At 41.3% G+C, this 24,699-nt stretch overlaps 2 protein-coding genes across 2 annotated transcripts in view; one reads left to right on the plus strand and one right to left on the minus strand.

Moving 5' to 3' along the window:
- Positions 1 to 635: 635 nt before the first annotated feature.
- On the minus strand, positions 636 to 3,992 carry LOC129819133 (neuropeptide FF receptor 1-like). The gene is made up of 4 exons (XM_055875695.1): positions 3,912 to 3,992; positions 2,914 to 3,233; positions 2,172 to 2,271; positions 636 to 1,749 (listed from the first exon to the last, which is right to left on the minus strand). Exons 2-4 carry the CDS (start codon positions 3,218 to 3,220, stop codon positions 924 to 926), a joined length of 1,233 nt encoding a protein of 410 aa, XP_055731670.1. The 5' UTR covers positions 3,221 to 3,233; positions 3,912 to 3,992; the 3' UTR covers positions 636 to 923.
- A 7,187-nt stretch (positions 3,993 to 11,179) lies between these two features.
- LOC129818587 (anthrax toxin receptor 1-like) overlaps positions 11,180 to 24,699 on the plus strand; it is a 30,946-nt gene continuing 17,426 nt past the window's right edge. Inside the window, exons 1-7 of the mRNA XM_055874632.1 lie at positions 11,180 to 11,357; positions 11,454 to 11,629; positions 21,222 to 21,293; positions 21,488 to 21,559; positions 23,459 to 23,540; positions 23,731 to 23,761; positions 24,069 to 24,148. Coding sequence (XP_055730607.1) covers positions 11,475 to 11,629; positions 21,222 to 21,293; positions 21,488 to 21,559; positions 23,459 to 23,540; positions 23,731 to 23,761; positions 24,069 to 24,148 — 492 coding nt within the window. The 5' untranslated portion in view covers positions 11,180 to 11,357; positions 11,454 to 11,474. The remainder of the gene's footprint in view (positions 11,358 to 11,453; positions 11,630 to 21,221; positions 21,294 to 21,487; positions 21,560 to 23,458; positions 23,541 to 23,730; positions 23,762 to 24,068; positions 24,149 to 24,699) is intronic.

Below are 24,699 nucleotides of genomic sequence, written 5' to 3' on the forward strand. Positions count from 1 at the left end.
GTATGTTTGTGTGATCCTATTGATATTGATGGTAGAAGGTTTTGATTGTATCTTATCGTCCAAAGTCAATCAACAGGAGGTGTTACTCCAAAAGGGAACCCTCTAGCCAAGGGAGAGATCATGATATAAATGCAAACTGAGTGTGATGGAATCTGATGGTGTGCACTTGTCCATGTTGCATCTCCAGGGTAATCAGGACATGCTGGGAATGAATCTGATATCCAGCATGGACATCTCATCAGCATCCAAATTCCTCTGTGTAACCAGTGCAAAATGAATAGATCTGGCGCCCTCTAGCAGCATTTTCTGTACACCGTCAAATTAAAACTTCCTCCTTTCCCATATTTTCACTAGATGGCCATGGCATGCTGCACAGTCTTATGAATAAGGAATTAGGTATTTGGTCTTGAATGAGAGTTAGCGTTCGGCCTATGGTTAGGGGTGAGGTTAAAGTTATGGTAAAGATGTTGTGATGAATACATCCCAAAAGTGTTTTTTTACATGAAGTGGGTAACGTTGTTAATCATTTTAATGCAGAATGGCACATGACAAAAGATTTGATAATTATTTTTGTTCCTGATGCTTTTGTTTCTCTCAGATGTATTTCAGACATCAAATCAGACTTCCTTCTTTTGATTTATTTTTGGAACATGTTTTGCCATATATGAATGCGGAATTCAATGTGTTTCTACAGGCTACTAGCAGTAAAGCCAAATAAAATTTCATTAAAAAAAATGTCATATATTTTTTATACATACAGGGGTCCTACAATTCAAAATCAAATCCATGGTATGACATCTTAAAACAATTCTATGCGTTAGCTTCGTAGAACCCCGCTCGTAACTGTTATGACAAAAAAAACATGACAATTTGCATGACAATCGTTGCCCAAAATTCCATAATCGTCATAGCCCTAATTACAGTCACTCCACCCAGGCACCAATCACCCTGTTGGGTGCAACATTCCTGTCATCCAGGACGATTCCATGGGTTCCATGTGGGATAATCTTGGGAGTGACCTTGGAGCAGTGGCCTTTCTTCCCACCAGATGACTCAGGGTTATCATTGAATACTCTGTTAGGAGGCGGGAAGTTAAAGCGTGTATTAACCACAACTGTTGTTATTGTTTGTGAACAGGACCTGCAGGCAACTGCAGCCTGGAACCCCCTGCGGAAGTTCTCATTGAAGAAGCCATAGATGATGGGGTTAATCCCACTGTTAAAGAAGGCCAGCCAGTGGGCCACTGGGAATAGGTAGCTGCTGAGGAAGTCAATCTGCTTCGTGTCCAGATCCCTGTAGTCAGTCAGCAGCATTAACGTCCACAGAGGCAGCCATGACACCATGAAGAGCACAGCCACCATGGTCAGCATCTTGATCACTTTAACCCGGCGTTGGGAGCGGGCCCTTCGCACTTTTGCCAGCCTCACCTGCCTCAGGTTGATAGAGAGCTTGGCAGCGATGCACCCATACATGATACTGATGATGCCCAGGGGGGCCAGGTACACGTGCACGAAGATGACCATGGTGTAGACCCGACGCATCTCGGGTCGGGGCCAGTTCTCGAAGCAGACAAAGACAGGGTAGGTCTGGTTGTTCTGGAGCATGTAGGTGTCCTCCAGCTGGATGACAGTCAGGTTGGCGGCCGAGGGGCAGATGACAGCAAACGCCAGCACCCATATGAAAAGGATGGTGAGGAGAGCAGTCACAGGCCTTATCCGATGTCTAAAGGGGTACACAATACCTGTGAACCTGAGAAAGGGGGGAGAGGTAGAGAAAGAAAGAGAGACATCACCCTTCCGATGGCACCAACGGCATTGTGAATATTACTCATTGATTATTTGTGCAAAATTATTATCACAAAATGCAATATAGTCCCTGTATTAGTAAAGCAATTAAACATTTCTCTGTCAGCCATTACTTGATTCCCTCTTCTTTTCCAGTCCTTTGCCATTCTTTACCATCATTGAGATGGTAATAGACCATTATTTTGGTCATCCATTCTTTACCATCACTAAGGCTACCCAATAACAAAACGCTGAATATGATGAAAGAGGACCCTTTACAAATGTGTGGCTTGACATTTAAAGCAATGACATTCACAAGAGCACAACCAGATGTGGGACAAGGCTAGTGTGGTGGTCTATCAGACTAGCCCACTGGGGGTGTATTACCTGTCAACAGCTATGGCCACCAGAGTGAAGACTGATGCTGACACTGACATCCCCTGGACCAGGTTGCTCATGGTGCATGTAATTTGGCCAAATGGCCATCCTGAAAAGACAAACTCCATTACACACAAGCAGTAGCCTGGTTGCCAGTCTGTTTCTGCTCTCCCTCGCCAACTCATTAAAGAAGTGTCATGCCAAACATGTTTGGCTTAAGACAGCAATGGAGTCAGCACGAGCAGATCTGGGACCAGACTACATATACATAGCTGGCAGGGATTACGAAGGACACTATTGACTTTTCACTGTGTATTTTTAGGTTTTCTTAATGTTTTGTATACTCAGTGTAAATATATGTGAAGGGAGCAAAGGGGTGAAAAGGTGGGAAAACGCATACATGTAATAGATATACACTTTTTAAATCATATCAACACCAAGTTGATTGAAATTCAGCGTTTTCACTCCACTCCACAGGGAAACCTTTGATAAATACAAAGAAAGTCCCATTTGAATCAAATTACAAGCACTATTACAATATTATGCTAATTTCCCAAGAGGTTAAGGAAATGTTAAATCAAAGCAGACTGGGAATTTAGCTGGCTGGATGTAATGATGCAGACAAAAGGACTGCAGAACAGTTCTGAACACTCATTCCCAAAGCAACAAATGTATGCACCAGTAGTATTATAATTTGTCACGACATGCGTCCCAATAATGAGTCCAGGCTATAACAAGCAAAACTCCCCACCTGATATCAGGCTGTCAATCAAAGTCGTTGGAACACAGAACACTCCAATGAGCAGGTCACTGATGGCCAAGTTGAGGATGAAGAGGTTGGTGACAGAGCGCATGTTGCGGTTCCGGAGGACCACAAGGGAGACCAGCACGTTCCCCCCGACACAGAGCAGGAGAACCACCACATAGCATATGATGTAGCTGATGGCCATGCCGGTGGAATGCAGGTAATAAGGCATATAGGTGCGGTTGGCGCTGTCCATAGCGACGCCGTGCAGGTTGCTGTTCACAGCAGTTTCATTCAGTGACGCAATCTCCATTTTCACAAGTCCCCTTCCAAGTGGAATCACATTAGAAAAATTAGGTATAGTGTACATTTTGCCATTAAAAACTTTGCAGATACGGACAGATTTTTGTTAAAGAAAAGGGAAAAATAGAAAAGGAAAACGATCAGACCTGTGCTCAAATACTATTGAAGGTATTGGAAAGACATTTGGGAGTAAGTATTTAGATATTTTTTATTTGTAAAGACATAGTTGAATATTGGAATGTATTTGGAAATACTCAAATACCCTGACTCAAATACACTCCCATGCATTTAACCCAGGTACTTGAAAATAGTATTTAAAATAAGTATTTGGTAGTAGGCTATTTATAGGAAATGATTTGAAAATCCTCAAAATCCTAACAAATAATCAAACACAGATATATTTGAACGCAGTTCGAAAACGGTAAAGCCATACACAACAACACCCCCCCCCCCCCAAAATGTCATCTTAACCATACTCATTCAGGAAAGGTTGACATTTGGACAAATCCCCTCCATCATGATTTATTGTTATTATATTTTACTAGAACTTTATCAAATGGCACTTATGTTCTTGCTGAAACAATTGCTTTACTGTAAGAATTTACAGCATAAGCTCAGCGAGAATGGTGAGTGAAATTCACATGACTGAGTTCCCATTTCATAGAAATCTGCAGGATGACTATTGTCAGAGAGGGACTTACCTTTGGAAGAGCTCCACAACAGTTATTTTGTCCGGTCTTGTCTGTGCAGCAGGTACGCTCTACTGTGCCTCGTAATGACTCTAGTCTGTCTCTAGACCCGCATCAGCATCCCTCATACTTTACAATGATTAGGCTACTGTACCACATGATAGTGCAACCAATAAATGCAGCCTATACTACAGGATGAAAAAAATGATATTTATGTAAATTCATGCTTTCCATTTGGATTTATAGTAAGCCTACAGAACAATTTAAATGAAATTCGATGATCAGACTAGAGTTCCTTGAAATAGCCTAATCTATTTCCCCCACCACTATAAGACTGTTGCCTATTCATTATCCTGAATAATGACACAACAACAAGTGAATTAGACAATTCCAGATCTGTCTAGAAACATGTAAATGTAAGCTACTGTATGTATGCTCATCTACAAGGAGAGTTATAAGGAAAGTCCCAAGACACTTGAAATCAACAAGTAACATAGTAGTTAGCAGATGTGACTGTACAGTATAGATACCAGCAGTGGTGTAAAGTACTTAAGTAAAAAAACAACTTTTAAGTATTACTTAAGTCGTTTTTTGGAGTATCTGTACTTACTATTTCTATTTTTGACAACTTTTACTTTTACTGTCTACCAGTGGACATCTAAGAGGGTGGAAAAGTCCTGTTCTATTTCAATTACTTGTTAGGTCTCTCACTTATGGGTAGTGTCTCCTTTTATGGGCAGAGTCAAGGAAGGTCCAATCACAAAACGTCTGTCATAGACAGTCAGGACCAACGGACAATAGTGGACCACTCCACTTCCTATATGGGCCCGTAGTTCACTCCTATCTTCACTTCTTTTATCTCTCTTATGGATTTTATCAACTTGGACATCTGCTTTCCTGTTTAACTGTTCACAGGTGGACCGTCAAGGACACCGAACATAAGAAAGCAACTTCTCTTTGACTCACAATGAAGAAAACTTTTCAGTCTGTAGTTCATGGCTAGCTCTTGCCCACTTCACTACCTACTTTGTGGTGCTTATTCCCACCTAGGTGGAAAAATAACATTTTTGACAGCTACGAAGAATGCACATTCTCTTCCGCTAACAACATGCTTGCTATAGCTAGGCTACCAAAGTGAACACTAGCTAGCTAACAACATGTTTGCTATAGCTAGGCTACCAAAGTTAAAACTAGCTAGCTAACAACATGTTTGCTATAGCTAGGCTACCAAAGTGAACACTAGCTAGCTAACAACATGTTTGCTATAGCTAGGCTACCAAAGTTAAAACTAGCTAGCTAACAACATATTTGCTATAGCTAGGCTACCAGGGGGAACATTAGCTGGCTAACAACAGTCTACTAGCTACACGGTTACAGAGTCGAAAAGTCAATGCTCGAGCTATGGCAAATTCTAGCCTCAAACGCCGGGTACGATAGGCTGCCGCTCCACGCTCATCGTCCTCCCAGCTTTCGGGTGAACAGACAACTCAACAACCCATTCTTGCCCATACTGAGCACAACTGGGCTGAGGTTATGGACATTCTCCCCCGTATATGCGGTTCGACAACCTAGCATTAGGGGAAGATGACTTGGTCATAGACGAGAATGAAGACGAAATACTGCGTCTCTTCCATAGAGAAGAGGAGGAACTCAAAATTGACTGGCCTGCTCTGTTGGGAGGCCAGGACGCTGAGAGGGACAGGTTCGAGGGAAAGTGGCTTCTGTCCCGTACCACCCCGGGAAAACAATGTATCCCAGCCATACCAGCCTGCTTGTTGTGGGCCAAATGCAACTGGGACAAGCCCATATCTGGCAAAGCCCTAGCCAGGGACACCACTGCCATGTTATTGCACGATATGGAGGATCTGGGGTTCTTCCAGCCTCCAGTCGTAGAATGCTCTCTGGACAGCCACCGCAACCCAGAACGCCGTTTCTCTGCTCTCTCTGTCCTGACTCTCCCTGAGAAGTTGGATCGGTTTTCTGCCTCCATCGACCACAAGGTGGCATATCAGGTTGAGCTACTGGAAGAGATGGGCAACCTCCTTGACAAGAGCGAGCCAAACTCACTACTCTGGGAAGAGATATGTGTAGTCTCAAACCTCCTCTGCGCCTCCAGGGGATCTATCCAAGGCTGTGGGTGCGTCATGAGTGGTGGGTGAGAGAGCTCTGTGGCTGAACCTGTCCAGCCTCACAGAGAAGGAGAAGGCAGACTTCCTAGATGCTCCCATCTAGCCAAATGAACTGTTTGACCCCACTGTCTCTACTATGCGTGTGTGGAACTGCGCAGAGCAAAAGGAGAGGCTTTCGACCCGGATCCTGTCCCGGCACAACTTCCACAATCACAATTGTGGTGGACATTGGATTTGCTGGAGTCCAAGTCAAACTAAGATTCTTTATTTTCTGAGCTCAGAGAGAATGACAGTTACACAGTGCAGTGTAGACACACTGAATTCCGAAGCATTGGGTGATAAGCACATATCTTTATAGTTTCCTGTTCTTGGGCGGGACTTTCAGTTCTCCTTTTATCCATACAAGGACACAGGAGCAAGCTGTTTTGCAACACAGGATGATACTCCCAAGAACAGGAGATTATAATAGGACAGTTTTACAAGATTAGTCACATACTCAGTTATATGGACACATACAATACAAATTTCCCCGTTACACGAGCCAGTGTGCATACTCGGCAGGAAGAGGTCAGTACCAGCGTCCCAGCATACTGCTAATCCACAAGTAGGCGCTCAAAACAGAAACTGGGGCAGACGGTCTTACACCACAGCCACCCCAACGATATTAATATATGAGTCAAATGAACAGTGGCCACCTCGCCCCACAGGGTACTGTTTGGTGCCCACACTGAACATAGTATATTTGGGTATCAGAATAAATAATATGTACTTCTTAAATAATACTTCATATCAGAAGGGCGAGTCATATCATTCCGCCAGTGCCTCACCCTGTTCCAACTTCACCAAAGGCCAAAGTCTCTATCCTAGGGCTAGTAGCTATGAGGAAGGTGATGACTGATGACAGACGCAGTTGACAGACACAGTTTAAGAAGGCAGAGATATGAACGGACTATGGCCCACACAACTCCACCTAACTCACAAAAACTACCTCACATTGCTTACGGTGCTTTTAGCCCTAAAGCAATTTCTGTCTTTTCTCTGGAATTGTAATGTCCTGACCAGAACAGACAATACAATACATTACAATGGCCTACATCAACCGCCAGGGTGGTGACCGATTTCTGCGCCTGCACAAACTAGCCCACAAACTCCTGTTGTGGAACAGCACATCTCTTATCATTACGCACGACCCATGACCGTCCAGGGGGAATACCCTATACGGGGAGTGGGAACTCCGTCCCCAGATAGTGGCCCAAATATGGGACAATTAAGGACAGGCATCTAAAGATCTATGCGTTGCTCAAAAACGCACACTGCCTACAATTTTCACTAACAGGCAACAATGCGCCAATAGGGGTAAACGCGTTGGCACACCAATGGACCAACAGCTTTAAGTGTTCCCCCCTCTCAGTTTAATTCTCTTCAGGGTGAGAGAACAACAGGACAAATTGTACAAGGGGAAAGCCGGAGGGCCTGAGGGCTCACTTCACCAGAGGTATGGCAACAACATGGGCATTGTTCAAAGGCATCTCTGTTCAAGAGATCTGAAATGTGGCATGTTGGCGTACTCCCCATACCTTTATGAGGTTCTACCGACTGGACATCACTGTGCCCTCAATAGCACATATGGTGCTTGGTGTTGCTTCTGTTGACCTTGTATTTTTCAGAACAGCATATTTGCACTTCTCATCATATAGTAACCTACTTGCATGTATTCCTTATGTATATACAGTTGAAGTCAGAAGTTTACATACACTTAGGTTGGAGTCATGCAAACATATTTTTCAACCACTCCACAAATTTCTTGGAAACAAACTATAGTTTTGGCAAGTCAGTTAGGACATCTACTTTGTGCATGACACAAGTCATTTTTCCAAAAATTGTTTACAGACAGATTATTTCACTTATAATTCACTGTATCACAGGTCCAGTGGGTCAGAAGTGTACATACACTAAGTTGACTGTGCCTTTAAACAGCTTGGAAAATTCCAGAAAATGATGTCATGGCTGTAGAAGCTTCAGACAGGCTAATTAACATCATTTGGAGGTGGAGGTGTACCTGTGGATGTATTTCAAGACCTACCTTCAAACTCAGTGCTTCTTTGCTTGACATCATGGGAAAATCGAAATAAATCAGCCAAGACCTCAGACAAAATATTGTAGACCTCTACAAGTCTGGCTCATCCTTGGGAGCAATTTCCAAACACCTGAAGGTACCACGTTCATCTGTACAAACAATAGTACGCAAGTATAAACACCATGGGACCACGCAGCCGTCATTCCGCTCAGGAAGGAGACGCATTCTGTCTCCTAGAGATGAACGTACTTCGTGCAAAAAGTGCAAATCAATCTCAGAACAACAGCAAAGGACCTTGTGAAGATGCTAAAGGAAACAGGTACAAACGTATCTATATCCACAGTAAAATGAGTCTTATATCAACATAACCTGAAAGGCCACTCAGCAAGGAAGAAGCCACTGCTCCAACACCGACATATAAAAACCAGACTACGGTTTGCAACTGCACATGGGGACAAATATCATACTTTGTGGAGAAATGTCCTCTGGTATGAAGAAACAAAAATAGAACTGCTTGGCCATATTGACCATCGATATGTTTGGAGGAAAAAGGGGGATGCTTGCAAGCCGAAGAACACCATCCCAACCGTGAAGCATGGGGGTGGCAGCATCATGTTGTGGGGGTGTTTGCTGCAGCAGGGACTGGTGCACTTCACAAAATAGATGGCATCATGAGGAAGGACAATTATGTGGATATATTGAAGCAACATCTCAAGACATCAGTCAGGAAGTTAAAGCTTGCTCGCAAATGGGTCTTCCAAATGGACAATGACCCCAAGCATGCTTCCAAAGTTGTGGCAAAATGGCTTTAGGACAACAAAGTCAAGGTATTGGAGTGGCCACCACAAAGCTTTGACCTCAATCCTATAGAATATTTGTGGGCAGAACTGAAAAAGCGTGTGCGAGCAAGGAGGCCTACAAACCCGACTCAGTTACACCAGCTCTGTCAGGAGGAATGGGCCAAAATTCACCCAACTTATTGTGGGAAGCTTATGGAAGGCTACCCAAAACTGTTGACCCAAGTTAAACAATTTAAATACAATGCTACCAAATACTAATTGAGTGCATGTAAACTTCTGACCCACTGGGAATGTGATGAAAGAAATGAAAGCTGAAATAAATCATTCTCTCTACTATTATTCTGATATTTCACATTCTTAAAATGAAGTGGTGATCCTAACTGACCTAAAACAGGGAATTTTTACTAGGATTAAATGTCAGGAATTGTGAAAACTGAATTTAAATGTATTTGGCTAAGGTGTATGCAAACTTCCGACTTCAACTGTATGTTGGATTATATGGTTTTATTTTATGTTGTGTATTTTTATATGTTTGTATGGTGCACTCAAATTTTTTGGGGGACAATAAAGATATACAGAACTGAAAAAAAGACAATGGTCAGTATGACTCATGATGTGATTTGGAATGCTGGTATTCATCAACCTCTGAAGACATAGAGGAGATTTATTGGTCATCATGTTAAAACTGCTTAGCAAACTGGTCCCAGATCTGTTTGTGCTCTTGCCAACTACTGTACATTGCTGTCTATGGAAGCTCGTTCCCACCATGCAATACATGTAATCTGACCACGAGTTATGAGATAGTAAGTCATAATTATGAAATAGTAAGTCATTATTATGAGATAGCAAGTCATTATTATGAAATATGTAATTCATAATCATGAGATACTAAGTCCTAATTATGAGATAGTAAGTCATTATTATGAGATATGTTTAGGCGATTGGTATCACATGAATTCAATGTGCACTTTGCATCAGGCCCTCCTCAACTTTTAAGGATAAACCTCATCGTGATCTCCAAAAGTATTGGGACAGTGACACAATTTGTTCTTATTTTGGGTTCTGTAGTCCAGCATTTGGGATTTGAAATTATATAATGACTATGGGGTTAAAGTGCAGATTGTCAGCTTTTCATCCATATCGGGTGAACCGTTTAGAGATTACTGCACTGTATGTACATAGTCTTCCCATTTTAGGGGACCAAAAGTATTGGGACAATTTCACTTATATATATGTATAAAAGTAGTAACAGGTTAAGTATTTGGTCCCATATTTATCGCACACAATGACTACATCAAGTTTGTGACTCTAAAACGTTGTTGGATGCATTCGCTCTTTATTTTGGATGTGTTTCAGATTATTTTGTGCCCAATAGAAGTTAGTGCTGTCTTATTCAATAGAAATGAATGGTAAATAATGTATTGTATCATTTTGCAGCCACTTTAATTGTAAATAAGAATAGAATATGTTTCTAAACACTTCTGTATTCATATGGATGCTATCATGATTACGGATAATCCTAAATTAATCATGCATAAAAAAAATGCTAACCTCCTTTGTTATTGTAATGGTGAGAGGTTAGCATGTCTTGGGGGTATGATGTGCTTCTGTAACTTTCTCACTGATCATTATTCACGACTCATCAGGATTATCCGAAATCATGGTAGCATCCATATTAATGTAGAAGGGTTTAGAAACATATTCTATAAATAAACAACATAATTAGCACCTTTAGGTTAGTCAATGCATATGATTAAAATAACATGTATGTGGAAAATAAGATTCTGTTCTTATTAATGATTTGTGTCTAAACCTGTAATCACTACAACCTATTGGAAAACAATGACTTTTACCAATTTAGCCAGACTTTGATTGATTGTGACAGGTTTAAATTAAACTGCTGCTACTGACTAGTTCTAGTGTATGTGTTGTTTCAAAACATGTGAAGCAACAAATATGAAAGACTTATCCACTAAAAACATTTGCATAATTTAACATATTGTACATCAGACAGGATTTGTTAAAAGTTTTTGCAGTTATAAACTTTACATAAAGTTTTTTGAAAGTGTGCTAATCTGTGCTAAAATGAAAAGGAACAAGACTGCAAAAGACTCAAGGGGAATCATGATCAATGTAGTCATATCACACCTTCCACTAAGTGGCGCTATTGCTGATGTAGGGAACAGTCAAACCATTTTTTTTTAAGAAAGACAAAAGAAAGAGAGAAAGGAAAAAGTATTGAGGGACAAAAGTGTATCCCCTCTGCCAGTGTGTGTGTGTGTGTGTGTGTTTGAGAGAGGGAGTGTGTTTGTCCTGGAACAGCTCTTCCTGATTCAGGCCAAGCAGCTCCACTTCCCGTCTCCCAGCACAGGACTGCTGCCGTGGAGATGGGACGCTGATCCAGACTGGGAATATTTCATGCCTGGAATCTTACATTTTAGAGCATTGTGAGGTACTGGGGAACACAGGAGCTACTTGAAACAATCTGAAAGGAGATCATTTGGACTTGTTCAGAATTTTTGTTTATGTGTTCATTTTGTCGTTGCAGCCTTCTCCTGAAGCTGGAATAATGTCTCTGTGCAGTTGCAGGCAGGCCATGCTTGCAGCAGAGATCTGCACACTGATGGCCATTCTGGTGGCAGGCACTGCAGGACAAAGCCTTGACAGGAGGGAGGCAGGGTCCTCCTGCTATGGGGGGTTTGACCTTTACTTCGTTTTGGACAAGTGAGTGTGCTCCTCTGTCTTCTTGTAAGCTCCCAGTCTCACTTTACTGTAGAAGCATCCATAGCGGCTCTGTAAGATTCTGCTTCCATTTAGTCCCAGCAAGTCACCTACCACGTTGGCCGTTTCTCTGCATTCTTATCATTATTACCCAGATAAATACACTGAGCAATTACAATTTTCTTCACAAACTTCTTTAAACAAAAGGTAGTCTAATATTAATGTATTGATAGCCAGATTAGCCATACTGTATCGCTCCAGGGCTAATTGGAAATGTGTTAGTGTGTTAGGGGGGGACTACATCTGAGGAAGTAAATTTTGTTCCTCAGCTTCCCCACCTGCTCTATCACGAGGCTCCATTCATTTCTGCAGGAAATGGAAATGGAAAAAACTGCCAACTAAAAATATCTATAAACTTGTCGTGCTCTTGCAGGCCTTAGAATAAGTTAGTACTGTCTTATTCAATAGTCATCCTCTTGTGAGCAGTCACACTATTCAGGATATATCAAAGTTGCTTCGCAAACAAGATGATTTTAGAACAAAGTAGCCTCACGAAACCATTAGTTCATTTCTTTTTTACAAGTTATTTGGATGCATATGGTACTTACCATAAAGAGAACAATAAAATAAAAAAAGTTAAAGTCAGCTCTTGAAACTGCAAATGCAACCACATCAGTTAGGAAGTGGCAAAATAATGCATTGGTACGTTAGATTTGTTTTACTACTTTACCTTTCATCTCTCAGAGCAATTCAAATCATTCAGATGAATTGTTCTATAGATCACACACAGTATTTCACACACTTTAATCATAATACAGTATGCATGTGTGTGACTGTGTTCATAGAGCATGCAGGACAATGAATGGTAGCCTCCTTCACTTCCCTTTCATAGTGTAATGTGGAGTGAGTGGGGAGAGCTCCTGTCTTTCTCTAGACCCCAACCCCCTCTCCATGTCTGTCTGGTCTGCAGAACCCTTTCACCATTAGGCCCAGATGTTCCAAAGCTCCAGAGTTTCTGGCAGCTGTGTCAGGACTGGGACTCATATCACAGTACAGAGGATGGAAAAGTGGGAGGGAAGCAAAGAGAAGAAGAGAAAGAGAGTTGGGAGAGAGATGGGTGGAGAGAGAGAAAAAGAGATCTTTTGATTCATCCTTTCCAATCAATGTATTCAGACTTTCAAGAATCAACATCTTTCAAGTATTTAATTAAACGGATCCAGAAAATATGTGGGAGTATTCTATAAGTATTCATAACTGCGGTATTGCTATTATGTCAGTCGGAATCGGCCAATCACTCAAAACCTCTGGTACATCTGTGGGCTTATAGAAAAAGGCACGTTGCGATCCATCCATCCATGCATTGCTCTTTGTGCCATACTTTTCAAGTCTAAAGTGTTCACATCTCAAAGTTGCAGTGACATTATCCTATTTGACTGGTGTTTTGGAAAATGCTCTGCTCACTTTGTGCTGCACCAGTGAATAATCATCTGAATAATATTTTTCCTTAATGCTGTCCAAACTATTCCCCATTTCAAAAGGTTCCTGCTTTTATGACTGCACTAAAAAACATATTTCTATAAATACATATTACATTAGTGCACACTTTTTCTCATTCTCTTACTCTCTCTTTCTCTCCCACACACACACACACACACACACACACACACACACACACACACACACACACACACACACACACACACACACACACACACACACACACACACACCTGAACAAGATCCTCTTTCTGCTGGTTCTGCAGGGCAAAGATCATCTCTTCACTCAGACTGCCTTTGATGTTATTCTGAAAAGATGCCTGATAGAAGTAAATCATAATGAAATTTGTATAACATGCATTCAAAGTAAAACCCCAAAGAGGATAAAGGATTATTGCACCACGTCTCTTGTCGAAATGAAAAAAGCAAAGGAAGTACACAGTATTCTCAGAGGTGTCAGTAAAAGTGGAGGAAAAAACAATATTGATTTGCTCTATGGTTTTATCCGTAACATTGTCATTACAGAGTTTCTCTGATGGTTTATTTCTCTCTTTATCACCCGGATATGGTATATAATTCTATATAGTTCTCTTTTTTATTTTAATGCATCTGTTTCTGCTCTCTGGCCAACTCCTTATGACATTAAGATGTTCTATCAACAAATATGGCTGAGTAAGCAGTAAGCAGGCCCAGGTAGACTTGAAGCTAAAATTATCCATGGCAAGTGTATCAACATGCTTACAAGCTTAGATGCTTGTGACTACTGCATGAGTTGAAATGGCATTCATCTCAGAACGCAGAATATTGTATGCACTGGCTTTTGGCCTGCTTAAAGGCCCAGAGCAGTCAAAAACTAAATTGTCCTGTGTTTTATATATATTTCCAACCTATGAGGTTGGAATAACACTGTGAAAATTATGATAGTGCCCTTTTAGTGTAAGAGCTGTTTGAAAATACGGCCTTTACTCAAGTAGGAGTTTACTGGGTGACTTTCACTTTTACTTGAGTAATTTTCTATTAAGGTATCTTTACTTTTACTCAAGTATGGGAGTTGTGTACTTTTTCCACCACTGGCCCCATTTATTGGAAAGTTTTACCCAGCAAACATACATTTTATGTGATTGAACTATGTGATATTTGCCTATTCTGTTTTCATACATAATCTGAGTGAAATCCATGTGAGTATTCAAAATTATCTAAATTCTCAAGTTCTTTAGCATGTCACTTTAATAATTCAATGTTAAATGTAGGTCTATTGTGGTGGAAATTCTAACCAAGTGAGAGATGCTTCAAACAATCCTACTTTAATATTGATTAATTGTTGCAGTAATGGAGCTGGTCAACAATCACTCAAAGTTGATTGCTGAGAACCCAACGAGTAGAACTGAGCCACAGCATTTTATAGTCAAGACACATCCTCCTGAATACATGACAAACAACAGATGTGTGGAATTAGTCAATTGTATAGAAATCAGCGTTTGGCCCCTAAGGCAAGGTTCTTCTTATCCGCTATCCATACCAAAGCCATCTTCTCCCTGATACCTGATACCTCAGTACACAAACACCAATTCAATCTAGGTTCTATCACCAAGCCATCATAAATCAATTGCCAGCGCCAAGCCCCAGAGGCCCAACTCAGTCCACACAGACACAGATGACAGAGCACTCATCAAAGCTATTCGATGCATAAACAGTATTAAAACAATCTTGTAATTTTCCACCATTATATCCAAATAAAAAATAGTCCTTCAACTTGTAGAAATTGCAATTTAAGCTATCATTTTGGGGGCTGGTATCTTGCAGAATAATTTAGGACTCTTTGTGTTTTATAACTGTTTTTATCACAGGCCTATAAATATAGCCTCCAAATAAATGTATATTTGAAGAAAAAATATTTGAATATTTGAAAAAATATTAATATTTGAAGAAGCACGTGCAGTGGCTGATAGGGAAAAGAGATCTGGCAAGAAGAATAGGCTACAGATAGTCTTGACCATTTGGAACCCCTTGGATATTTCGCTCAGAACAGGTTATAGCCAAGATTTAATCAATATTTTGTTTTGTCTCATTTATTGATATGGATACAGCCTCTGTGTGATGGGGTTGTGCAATGCAAATGGCTATAACAAGCCAACATACAGAGTGGAATTTACTAATACAACAGTCAAAATGCCTAATATAAGTCCTACAGTCTGTGCTCCCAAATAGTGGAAAAAGTGTGATTCATTAGGTTACATGATCACCACAGTAGCCACACGCAGCTATAAAAATAAACAATGCAATTGGATGGCCATTAAATAACACAACAGCATGACATATTTAGAGATCGGAATAGGCCAAGCCTAAGTCATAAATACTTTCTATTTTGCAGCTCAAGCGGTTATTCTAGACAAGGCTCTTCTGTGTCGTTTATCATTCTCACAGAAGTCATTTGCTGAAGGCCCAAGCCTATACTCCGCTATCTACTGGTATCATGTCATCATTGAATGCAGTTCTAAAACGAGCTCTAGACTTTTATTTTGGAAATGAAACCAGAAGATGCAAAGCAACTCTAACGTCTGGGCTAGAGTTGCTTGATTGACGAGCTAACTTCGACTAGATACATTCGGTTCATGATGCCACATTACCGACAAAAGTTTGTACATATAAAAAAAGATCTGTAACCGAGTTAACTTCTCTAGGATAGGGGGCAGCATTTTCACGTTTGGATGAAAAGCATACCCAAATTCAACTGCCAGCTACTCATCCCCAGAAGATAAGATATGCATATTGTTAGTAGAATTGTATAGAAAACACTCTGAAGTTTCTAAAACTGTTTGAATCATGTCTGTGAGTATAACAGAACTTATTTAGCAGGTGAAACCCCGAGGACAAACCATTCAGATTCTTTTTTTTTTGAGGTCACTCTCTTTTCAATGGATTTTCATTGAGAATACAGATTTCTAATTGACCTTCTTGCAGTTCCTACCGCTTCCACTGGATGTCAACAGTCTTTAGAAATTAGTTGAGTGTTTTTCCTTTGTGTAATGAAGACGTACGGCCATTTTGAATCAGGGTCACTTGTTGTGTACTGTTAGATAGAGGCGCGTGACCAGAAAGCATGCTACAGATTGTTATAATCCTGTATTGAACACAGATCATCCCGTCTTCAATTTTATTGATTATTTACGTAAAAAAATACATATAAGTATTTTGAAATGTTTTGGCAAAGTTTACAGGTGAGATATTTTGTAGTCATGTTTCACGAGTTGGAACCGGTGTTTTTCTGGATCAAACGCGCCAAATAAATGGACATTTTGGATATATATCGACGGAATTAATCGAACAAAAGACAATTTGTGATGTTTATGGGACATCTTGGAGTGCCAACAACAGAAGCTCGTCAAAGGTAAGGCATGAATTATATTTTTATTTCTGCGTATTGTGTCGCGCCTGCAGGGTTGAAATATGCGTATCTCTCTTTGTTTACAATGGTGCTAACTCAGATAATAGCATCGTTTGCTTTCGCCGAAAAGCCTATTTGAATTCTGACATGTTGGCTGGATTCACAACCAGTGTAGCTTTAATTTGGTATCTTTCATGTGTGATTTAATGAAAGTTTGATTTTTATAGTAATTTATTTGAATATGGCGCTCTGCATTTTCTCTGGCTTTTGGCCAAGTGAGACAGTAGCGTCCCGCCTAAAGTCAGATTTTTGGATATAAATATGAACTTTACCGAACAAAACATACATGTATTGTGTAACATGAAGTCCTATGAGTGTCATCTGATGAAGATCATCAAAGGTCTGTGATTAATTTTATCTTTATTGCTGCTTTTTGTTACTCCTCTCTTTGACAGGAAAAATGGCTGTGTTTTTCTGTGGCTATGTACTGACCTAACATAATCGTTTGGTGTGCTTTCGCCGTAGATCCTTTTTGAAATCAGACATGTTGGCTGGATTCACAACAAGTGTAGCTTTAATTTCATGTGTGATTTCATGAAAGTTGGATTTTTATAGTAATTTATTTGAATTTGGCGCTCTGCATTTTTACTGGCTTTTGGCCAAGTGGGACGTTAGCGTCCCACATATCCCAGAGAAGTTAAAGGAGACGTCAAGTAAGAATTGAACGTGTAAATATTCAATCATAGTTGTAAAATAGGGTTTGTACATTTACAGATCTAATTTCAAGCTTATGTTTCATGTTTCACGCATGGCTTTTCTTACGTTCCTAACAATTTAGGTATGTATTTTATTACAATCCTAATGATACTTATGTTCAACCTTTTGGCAACTATCTCACTCCATAACCATGTCTCTTTGCAGCAGACCAGGCGCCAGAATGAATCAGTTGGACAGGCCTTTGATTTCCATATTTCCGTTTATGTGTGCAGGTGCTTGCACTTTCCAATTTGTTTTATATGGCTGTAATAGTAAAGCCCTTAGGCAGCTCGTGGGTTTCAAAATTGGCAGAAACTTAAAATTGCATCCAACCATTTCTACCGATCTGCTTGACAGTTTCATTTCAATAATAACGTTTTCGTTTCTCTAAATCATTGTCTCGTGGTTAACAATCTAAAGGGAAATTATACAAATCTAAAAGTTAAAATTTAACTATGGCAAGAGCACTAACCTCTGCATATGGACACATTGATACACTGTGATCATTTGGCAGATAAAGAAATGAGAGCATAGAACTCCGAGAGAGCCTATAGGCCAATGCAGCAGTAGGCCAATAACTTCCATCGCCAACTAAGTAAAATACATAGGTCTAAAGCCGACAAATAAAAACAGTAGAAAATATATTGATGAAAATGTTGGTTCTTTCAATCATATTCGTCTCTCTCTCTGCCTCCCTTTTTATCTGTCTCGACTTGAGCTATTGCTAGTGTATCAAATCATCACCGGGTCCGGCCTGAAGCAGTGGCTAGCAAACTTGCAACATTGTATCAACCAGCCTATTCCGGGCCCTCAGTTTCCTTCACCAGTGAGCTCAAGACAGAAAGCTGTTTTTTATTAAATTTACACGGGATATGTACAGTGCATTCGGAAAGTATTCAGACCCTTTGACTTTTCCCACATTTTGTTAGGTAACAGCCTTATTATAAAATTGATTGAATTGTTTTTTCTCATCAATCTACAGTCGTGGCCAAAAGATTGTGAAAATTAATATTTGTGTAATTCTCAAAACTCTGCTGTCTCAATGTCTTTAGATATTTTTGTCAGATGTTACTATGGAATACTGAAGTATAATTACAAGCATTTCATAAGTGTCAAAGGCTTTTATTGACAAGTACATGAAGTTGATGTAAAGAGTCAATATTTGCAGTGTTGACCCTTCTTTTTCGAGACCTCTGCAATCTGCCCTGGCATGCTGTCAATTAACTTCTCGGCCACATCTTGACTGATGGCAGCCCATTCTTGCATAATCAATGCTTGGAGTTTGTCAGAATTTGTGGGGTTGTGTTTGTCCACCCGCCTCTTGAGGATTGACCACAAGTTCTCAATGGGATTAAGGTCTGGGGAGTTTCCTGGCCATTGACCCAAAATATCAATGTTTTGTTCCCCGACCCACTTAGTTGTCACGTTTGCCTCATGGCAAGGTGCTCCATCATGCTGGAAAAGGCATTGTTCGTCACCAAACTGTTTCTGGATGGTTGGGAGAAGTTGCTTTCGGAGGATGTGTTGGTACCATTCTTCATTCATGGCTGTGTTCTTAAGCAAAATTGTGAGTGAGCCCACTCCCTTGGCTGAGAAGCAACCCCACACATGAATGGTCTCAGAATGCTTTATTGTTGGCATGACACAGGAGTGATGTTAGCGCTCACCTTGTCTTCTCCAGACAAGCTTTTTTCCGGATGCCCCAAACAATCGGAAAGGGGATTCATCAGAGAAAATGACTTTACCTTAGTCCTCAGCAGTCCAATCCCTGTACCTTTTGCAGAATATTAGTCTGCACCTGATGTTTTTCCTGGAGAGAAGTGGCTTCTTTGCTGCCCTTCTTGACACCAGGCCATCCTCCAAAAGTCTTCGCCTCACTGTGCGTGCAGATGCACTCACACCTGCCTGCTGCCATTCCTGAGCAAGCTCTCGGTGGTGCCCCGATCCCGCAGCTGAATCAACTTTAGGAGATGGTCCTGCCGCTTGCTGGACTTTTTGGGGCGCCCTGAAGCCTTCTTCACAACAATTGAACTGCTCTCCTTGAAGTTCTTGATGATCTGATAAATGGTTGATTTAGGTGCAATCTTACTGGCAGCAATATCCTTGCCTGTGAAGCCCTTTTTGTGCAAAGCAATGATGACGGCACGTGTTTCCTTGCAGGTAACCATGGTTGACATAGGAAGAATAATGATTCCAAGCACCACCCTCCTTTTGAAGCTTCCAGTCTGTTATTCAAACTCAATCAGTATGACAGAGTGATCTCCAGCCTTGGCCTCATCAACACTCACACCTGTGTTAACGAGAGAATCACTGACATGATGTCAGCTGGTCCTTTTGTCGCAGGGCTGAAATGCAGTGGAAATGTTTTTGGGGGATTCAGTTCATTTGCATGGCAAATAGGGACTTTGCAATTAATTGCAATTCATATGATCACTCTTCATAACATTCTGGAGTATATGCAAATTGCCATCATACAAACTGAGGCAGCAGACCTTGTGAAAATGTATATTTGTGTGATTCTCAAAACTTTCGGCCACGACTGTACATACAATACCCCATAATGACAAAGCAAAAGCAGGTTTTTAGAAAATTTTGCAAATGTATACAAAAAATAAACTGAAATCACACATTTACATAAGTATGGCACATTTAGGGAGTTTCTCCCATTCTTTTCTGCAGATCCTCTCAAGCTCTGTCAGGCTGGATGGGGAGTGTTGCTGCACAGTTATTTTCAGGTCTCTCCAGAGATGTTAGATCGGGTGCAAGTCTGGACTCTGGCTGGGCCACCGAAAGGACATTGAGACTTGTCCCAAAGCCACTCCTGTGTTGTCTTGGCTGTGTGCTTAGGGTCATTGTCCGAAGGTGAACCTTCGCTCCAGTATGAGGTCCTGAGTGCTTTGGAGCAGCTTTTCATCTAGGATCACTCTGTACTTTGCTCCCTTCATCTTTCACTTGATCCTGATTAGTCTCCCAGTCCCTGCCGCTGAGAAACATCCCCACATTATGATGCTGCCCCACCATGTTTCACCATAGAGAGGGTGCCAGGTTTCCTCCAGACCTGAAGTTTGGCATTCAGGCCAAAGAGTTCAATCTTGGTTTCTTTTGACTAGAGAATCTAGTTTATCATGGTCTGAGAGTCTTTAGGTGCCTTTTGGCAAACTCCAAGTGGGCTGGCATGTGACTTACTGATGAGTGGCTTCCGTCTGGCCACTCTACTATAAAGGCCTGATTGGTGGAGTGCTGCAGAGATGGTTGTCCTTCTGGAAGGTTCTCCCATCTCCACAGAGGAACTCTAGAGCTCTGTCAGAGTGACCATCAGGTTCTTGGTCACCTCCCTGATCAAGGCCATTCTCCCCAAATTGCACAGAAGCTTACAATAAGTGCATTTACTGTTGCTGTAATTAAGCATCCCGGAGAATGATCCAATACCACTATGTCATTGATTTTTTTAACCCAGTTAATTGTAGAGCATTTTTTTAAAATAAAAATGAAATAAATTCTTGAATATCATTTCTTACTTGGAGAAAAAAATGTGTAGTCTTTTGTAGTTTGGAATAGTAATCTACAGGTGTCCTGTAAATTATTTGTAGAGATGACATTTTTCAGCCTCCTTGGAGGTTCCTTGGATTTGCCTTTTTATTGCTACGTCTGTCGATTTTATCGACTGTATGATTTTGGTGCCATGTCATCGACTGTGCCGTCGTGCACCAGTTTGCTATAACATATGATGTGGTTAGCGGATACCTAAAATACCTATCCAGGCTTTGTAAAATCTGGCATGCATCAGAAACGTCTGAGCAGGGGAACACAACCTTTATCAAATTAGGTAATGCCCTTTAGGCGGGGCACCAGTGAGCTGATTGGAAGACACACGGGCGCAGTGATTGGTTTGTGGACAGGTCAATCATGATAGCTTTACAGCTCCACAATAACAGACATCTTCCAACCTTTCTTTCAGGTCAGGGAGTGTACAGCACCACTGGAATGAGATATATTACTTTGTTGATCATCTGGCTCATAAATTCATAAGGTATAGTATAGTGTTACCTAGATACACCACTACATGTCCCAGAGAGCTCAATTAATATACACTGGTCAAGTCCAGTAAGGATGTAAACCGACATGTTATTGAACAAAGTATTTGGACAACACAGCAACACACAAAGAGATTATGTCAGTCAACTGTGGAAATAACCCCCCATCCCCATCCCTCTCTCTCGCTAGTCCTCAGCTGCGGATGTCCTTCATTGTGTTTTCTACAGAGGGACGGATCCTGATGAAACTAACAGAAGACAGGCAAGACATAATCCCTCAAACCGTTGTGTTTATGCTTTAACTACTCACAATTAACATAGGCAGGATTTACACAATACACCACCTTTAGTGACCTGCTCATTTTCTTCATTGGACAATCTTTTTGTGGAAGGTACTGTGTGCCAATCTTTCTATTGTGGGGTACAGCCCACATGATACACTGGCAGTACAAATGGCCTCTATTCCCACCATACCTTCTCCGCTATGCAATCTGGTTTCAGAGCTGGTCATGGGTGCACCTCAGCCACGCTCAAGGTCATAAACGATATCTTAACCGCTATCGATAGGAAACAGTACTGTGCAGCCATATTCATTGACCTGGCCAAGGCTTTTGACTCTGTCAATCACCACATCCTCATCGGCAGACTCGACAGCCTTGGTTTCTCTAATGATTGCCTCGCCTGGTTCACCAACTACTTCTCTGATCGAGTTCAGTGTGTCAAATCGGAGGGTCTGTTGTCCGGACCTCTGGCAGTCTCTATGGGGGTGCCACAGGGTTCAATTCTTGGACCGACTCTCTTCTCTGTATACATCAATGATGTCGCTCTTGCTGCTGGTGAGTCTCTGATCCACCTCTACGCAGACGACACTATTCTGTATACTTCTGGCCCTTCTCTTGACACTGTGTTAACAACCCTCCAGGCGAGCTTCAATGCCATACAACTCTCCTTCCGTGGCCTCCAATTGCTCTTAAATACAAGTAAAACTAAATGCATGCTCTTCAAACGATCGCTGCCTGCACCTGCCCGCCTGTCCAGCATCACTACTCTGGACGGCTCTGACTTAGAATATGTGGACAACTACAAATACCTAGGTGTCTGGTTAGACTGTAAACTCTCCTTCCAGACTCACATCAAGCATCTCCAATCCAAAGTTAAATCTAGAATCGGCTTCCTATTCCGCAACAAAGCATCCTTCACTCATGCTGCCAAACATACCCTTGTAAAACTGATCATCCTACCAATCCTCGACTTCGGTGATGTCATTTACAAAATAGCCTCCAAAACCCTACTCAATAAATTGGATGCAGTCTATCACAGTGCCATCCGTTTTGTCACCAAAGCCCCATATACTACCCACCACTGCGACCTGTACGCTCTCGTTGGCTGGCCCTCGCTTCACACTCGTCGCCAAACCCACTGGCTCCAGGTCATCTACAAGACCCTGCTAGGTAAAGTCCCCCCTTATCTCAGCTCGCTGGTCACCATAGCAACGCCCACCCGTAGCACGCGCTCCAGCAGGTATATCTCTCTGGTCACCCCCAAAACCAATTCTTCCTTTGGCCGCCTCTCCTTCATGTTCTCTGCTGCCAATGACTGGAACGAACTACAAAAATCTCTGAAACTGGAAACACTTATCTCCCTCACTAGCTTTAAGCACCAGCTGTCAGAGCAGCTCATAGATTACTGCACCTGTACATAGCCCATCTATAATTTAGCCCAAACAACTACCTCTTTACCTACTGTATTTATTTATTTTGCTCCTTTGCACCCCATTATTTCTATCTCTACTTTGCACCTTCTTCCACTGCAAACCAACCATTCCAGTGTTATTTTTTTTACTTGCTATATTGTATTTACTTCGCAACCATGGCCTTTTTATATATTTATTTATTTATTTATATTTTGTTTGCCTTCACCTCCCTTATCTCACCTCACTTGCTCATATTGTATATAGACTTATTTTCACTGTATTATTGACTGTATGTTTCTTTTACTCCATGTGTAACTATGTGTTGTTGTATGTGTCGAACTGCTTTGCTTTATCTTGGCCAGGTCGCAATTGTAAATGAGAACGTGTTCTCAATTTGCCTACCTGGTTAAATAAAGGTGAAATAAAATAAAATAAAAATAAAATAAAATTGTGTGTGTGTGTGAGCAGGGAGCAGATTCGGGCAGGCCTGGAGGAGCTCCGTATGGTGCACCCTGGGGGAGACACTTTCATGCACAAAGGGTTCCAAAGGGTGAGTAGTGGATTGGAAGCCAGTAGCTGAAGGTAACTAGGCAACAGCTTGACTTCCTACTGCAAAAATTAGAACAAGATATGTTTCTGTTCCAATAACCATTCTTGTCTCTCTATATGGGTAAAAGCAGAAGACAAAATGCTGTCTCAATTAAGTATTCTTCTAAAAACCCTTCTATCTGCTCCTCCAGGCCAGTGAACAAATCTACTATGCTGGAGACAGTGAGTAAATTATTCTTGTTATTTGCACTTGGAATTTTTTGGGGGGTAGAACTCTCATTATGCTCCCAGTCATAAGCAGACACAGATGAAAAGCTACCAGTACAATTCAAACGTATTGATCCTTGTTGAACCCTTTACCAAGAAACTATGGTATCAGAAGTGTTAGAATTGAAGAGGTGTCAGATTGAATTATCCTATTATTTTCTTCCCCTTCAGTGACAGTACAGTCTGTCCTTTGAGAAGTCTTCTGTTCTGCTCTGTTGTCTTGTTCCAACTGTTGTCTTGTTGTCTTGTCCTGGTCCATCAGGTTTCCGTACAGCCAGCGTCATCATTGCCTTGACAGATGGCGAACTGAGGGAGAACCAGTTCGATCTGGCAGAGAGAGAGGTGAGAGAAATGTTTGTTTTAGACCAGTAGTAATGGATGATCTGTTGGCAATATCTATCTCTACACTCAGAGTGGGCAGAGGGAAAATAGTCAGCCACATTCCACAGGATATTCCAGTCCTGGAAGAGCAGAATTTCATACTCTACTCCCTGTCATCATATGTAATTATTATTGTTAGAGTTGCCTTTCCGTTTATCTCTACAGCTGGTTACATCAGTTATTTCAGCTGGTCACTTCAGCCTTTTAATTACTGGATGTCTCAATCTTGTTTATACATTGGCCGGTGGCCAGTGGTACAGAACTTCCTAGACTTGATTAAATGTCATTGGCTGTGGAAGAACACTCAAAGCACTACATGTAACCATAAACAATCGATAGAGTGGACTGCTACAAAAACGCCTGCACCATTATAGACAGCACACGCCTGTGTCTCCAAACGTTAGTCATGACTTAAGACTAAGTACCTGCATAAACCTGCAGTAAGCAAGCCTTGGACAAATACGCCTTGTCCGAGCCAGAAACGGCCCATACGTCCAAGAGCCTATCTTTCT

Source organism: Salvelinus fontinalis, chromosome 21 (genome assembly GCF_029448725.1).
Source record: "Salvelinus fontinalis isolate EN_2023a chromosome 21, ASM2944872v1, whole genome shotgun sequence".
Taxonomy (NCBI): domain Eukaryota; kingdom Metazoa; phylum Chordata; class Actinopteri; order Salmoniformes; family Salmonidae; genus Salvelinus; species Salvelinus fontinalis.

What these genes read in the sequence shown, in the direction of transcription:
- LOC129819133 (XM_055875695.1), bottom strand. Translation starts at nt 3,220, where the DNA reads ATGGAGATTGCGTCACTGAATGAAACTGCTGTGAACAGCAACCTGCAC. An exon ending in GATTGACAGCCTGATATCAG is followed by an intron (nt 2,272 to 2,913) that starts GTGGGGAGTTTT and finishes TTGTCTTTTCAG; the next exon opens with GATGGCCATTTGGCCAAATT. An exon ending in GTGGCCATAGCTGTTGACAG is followed by an intron (nt 1,750 to 2,171) that starts GTAATACACCCC and finishes CCCCTTTCTCAG; the next exon opens with GTTCACAGGTATTGTGTACC.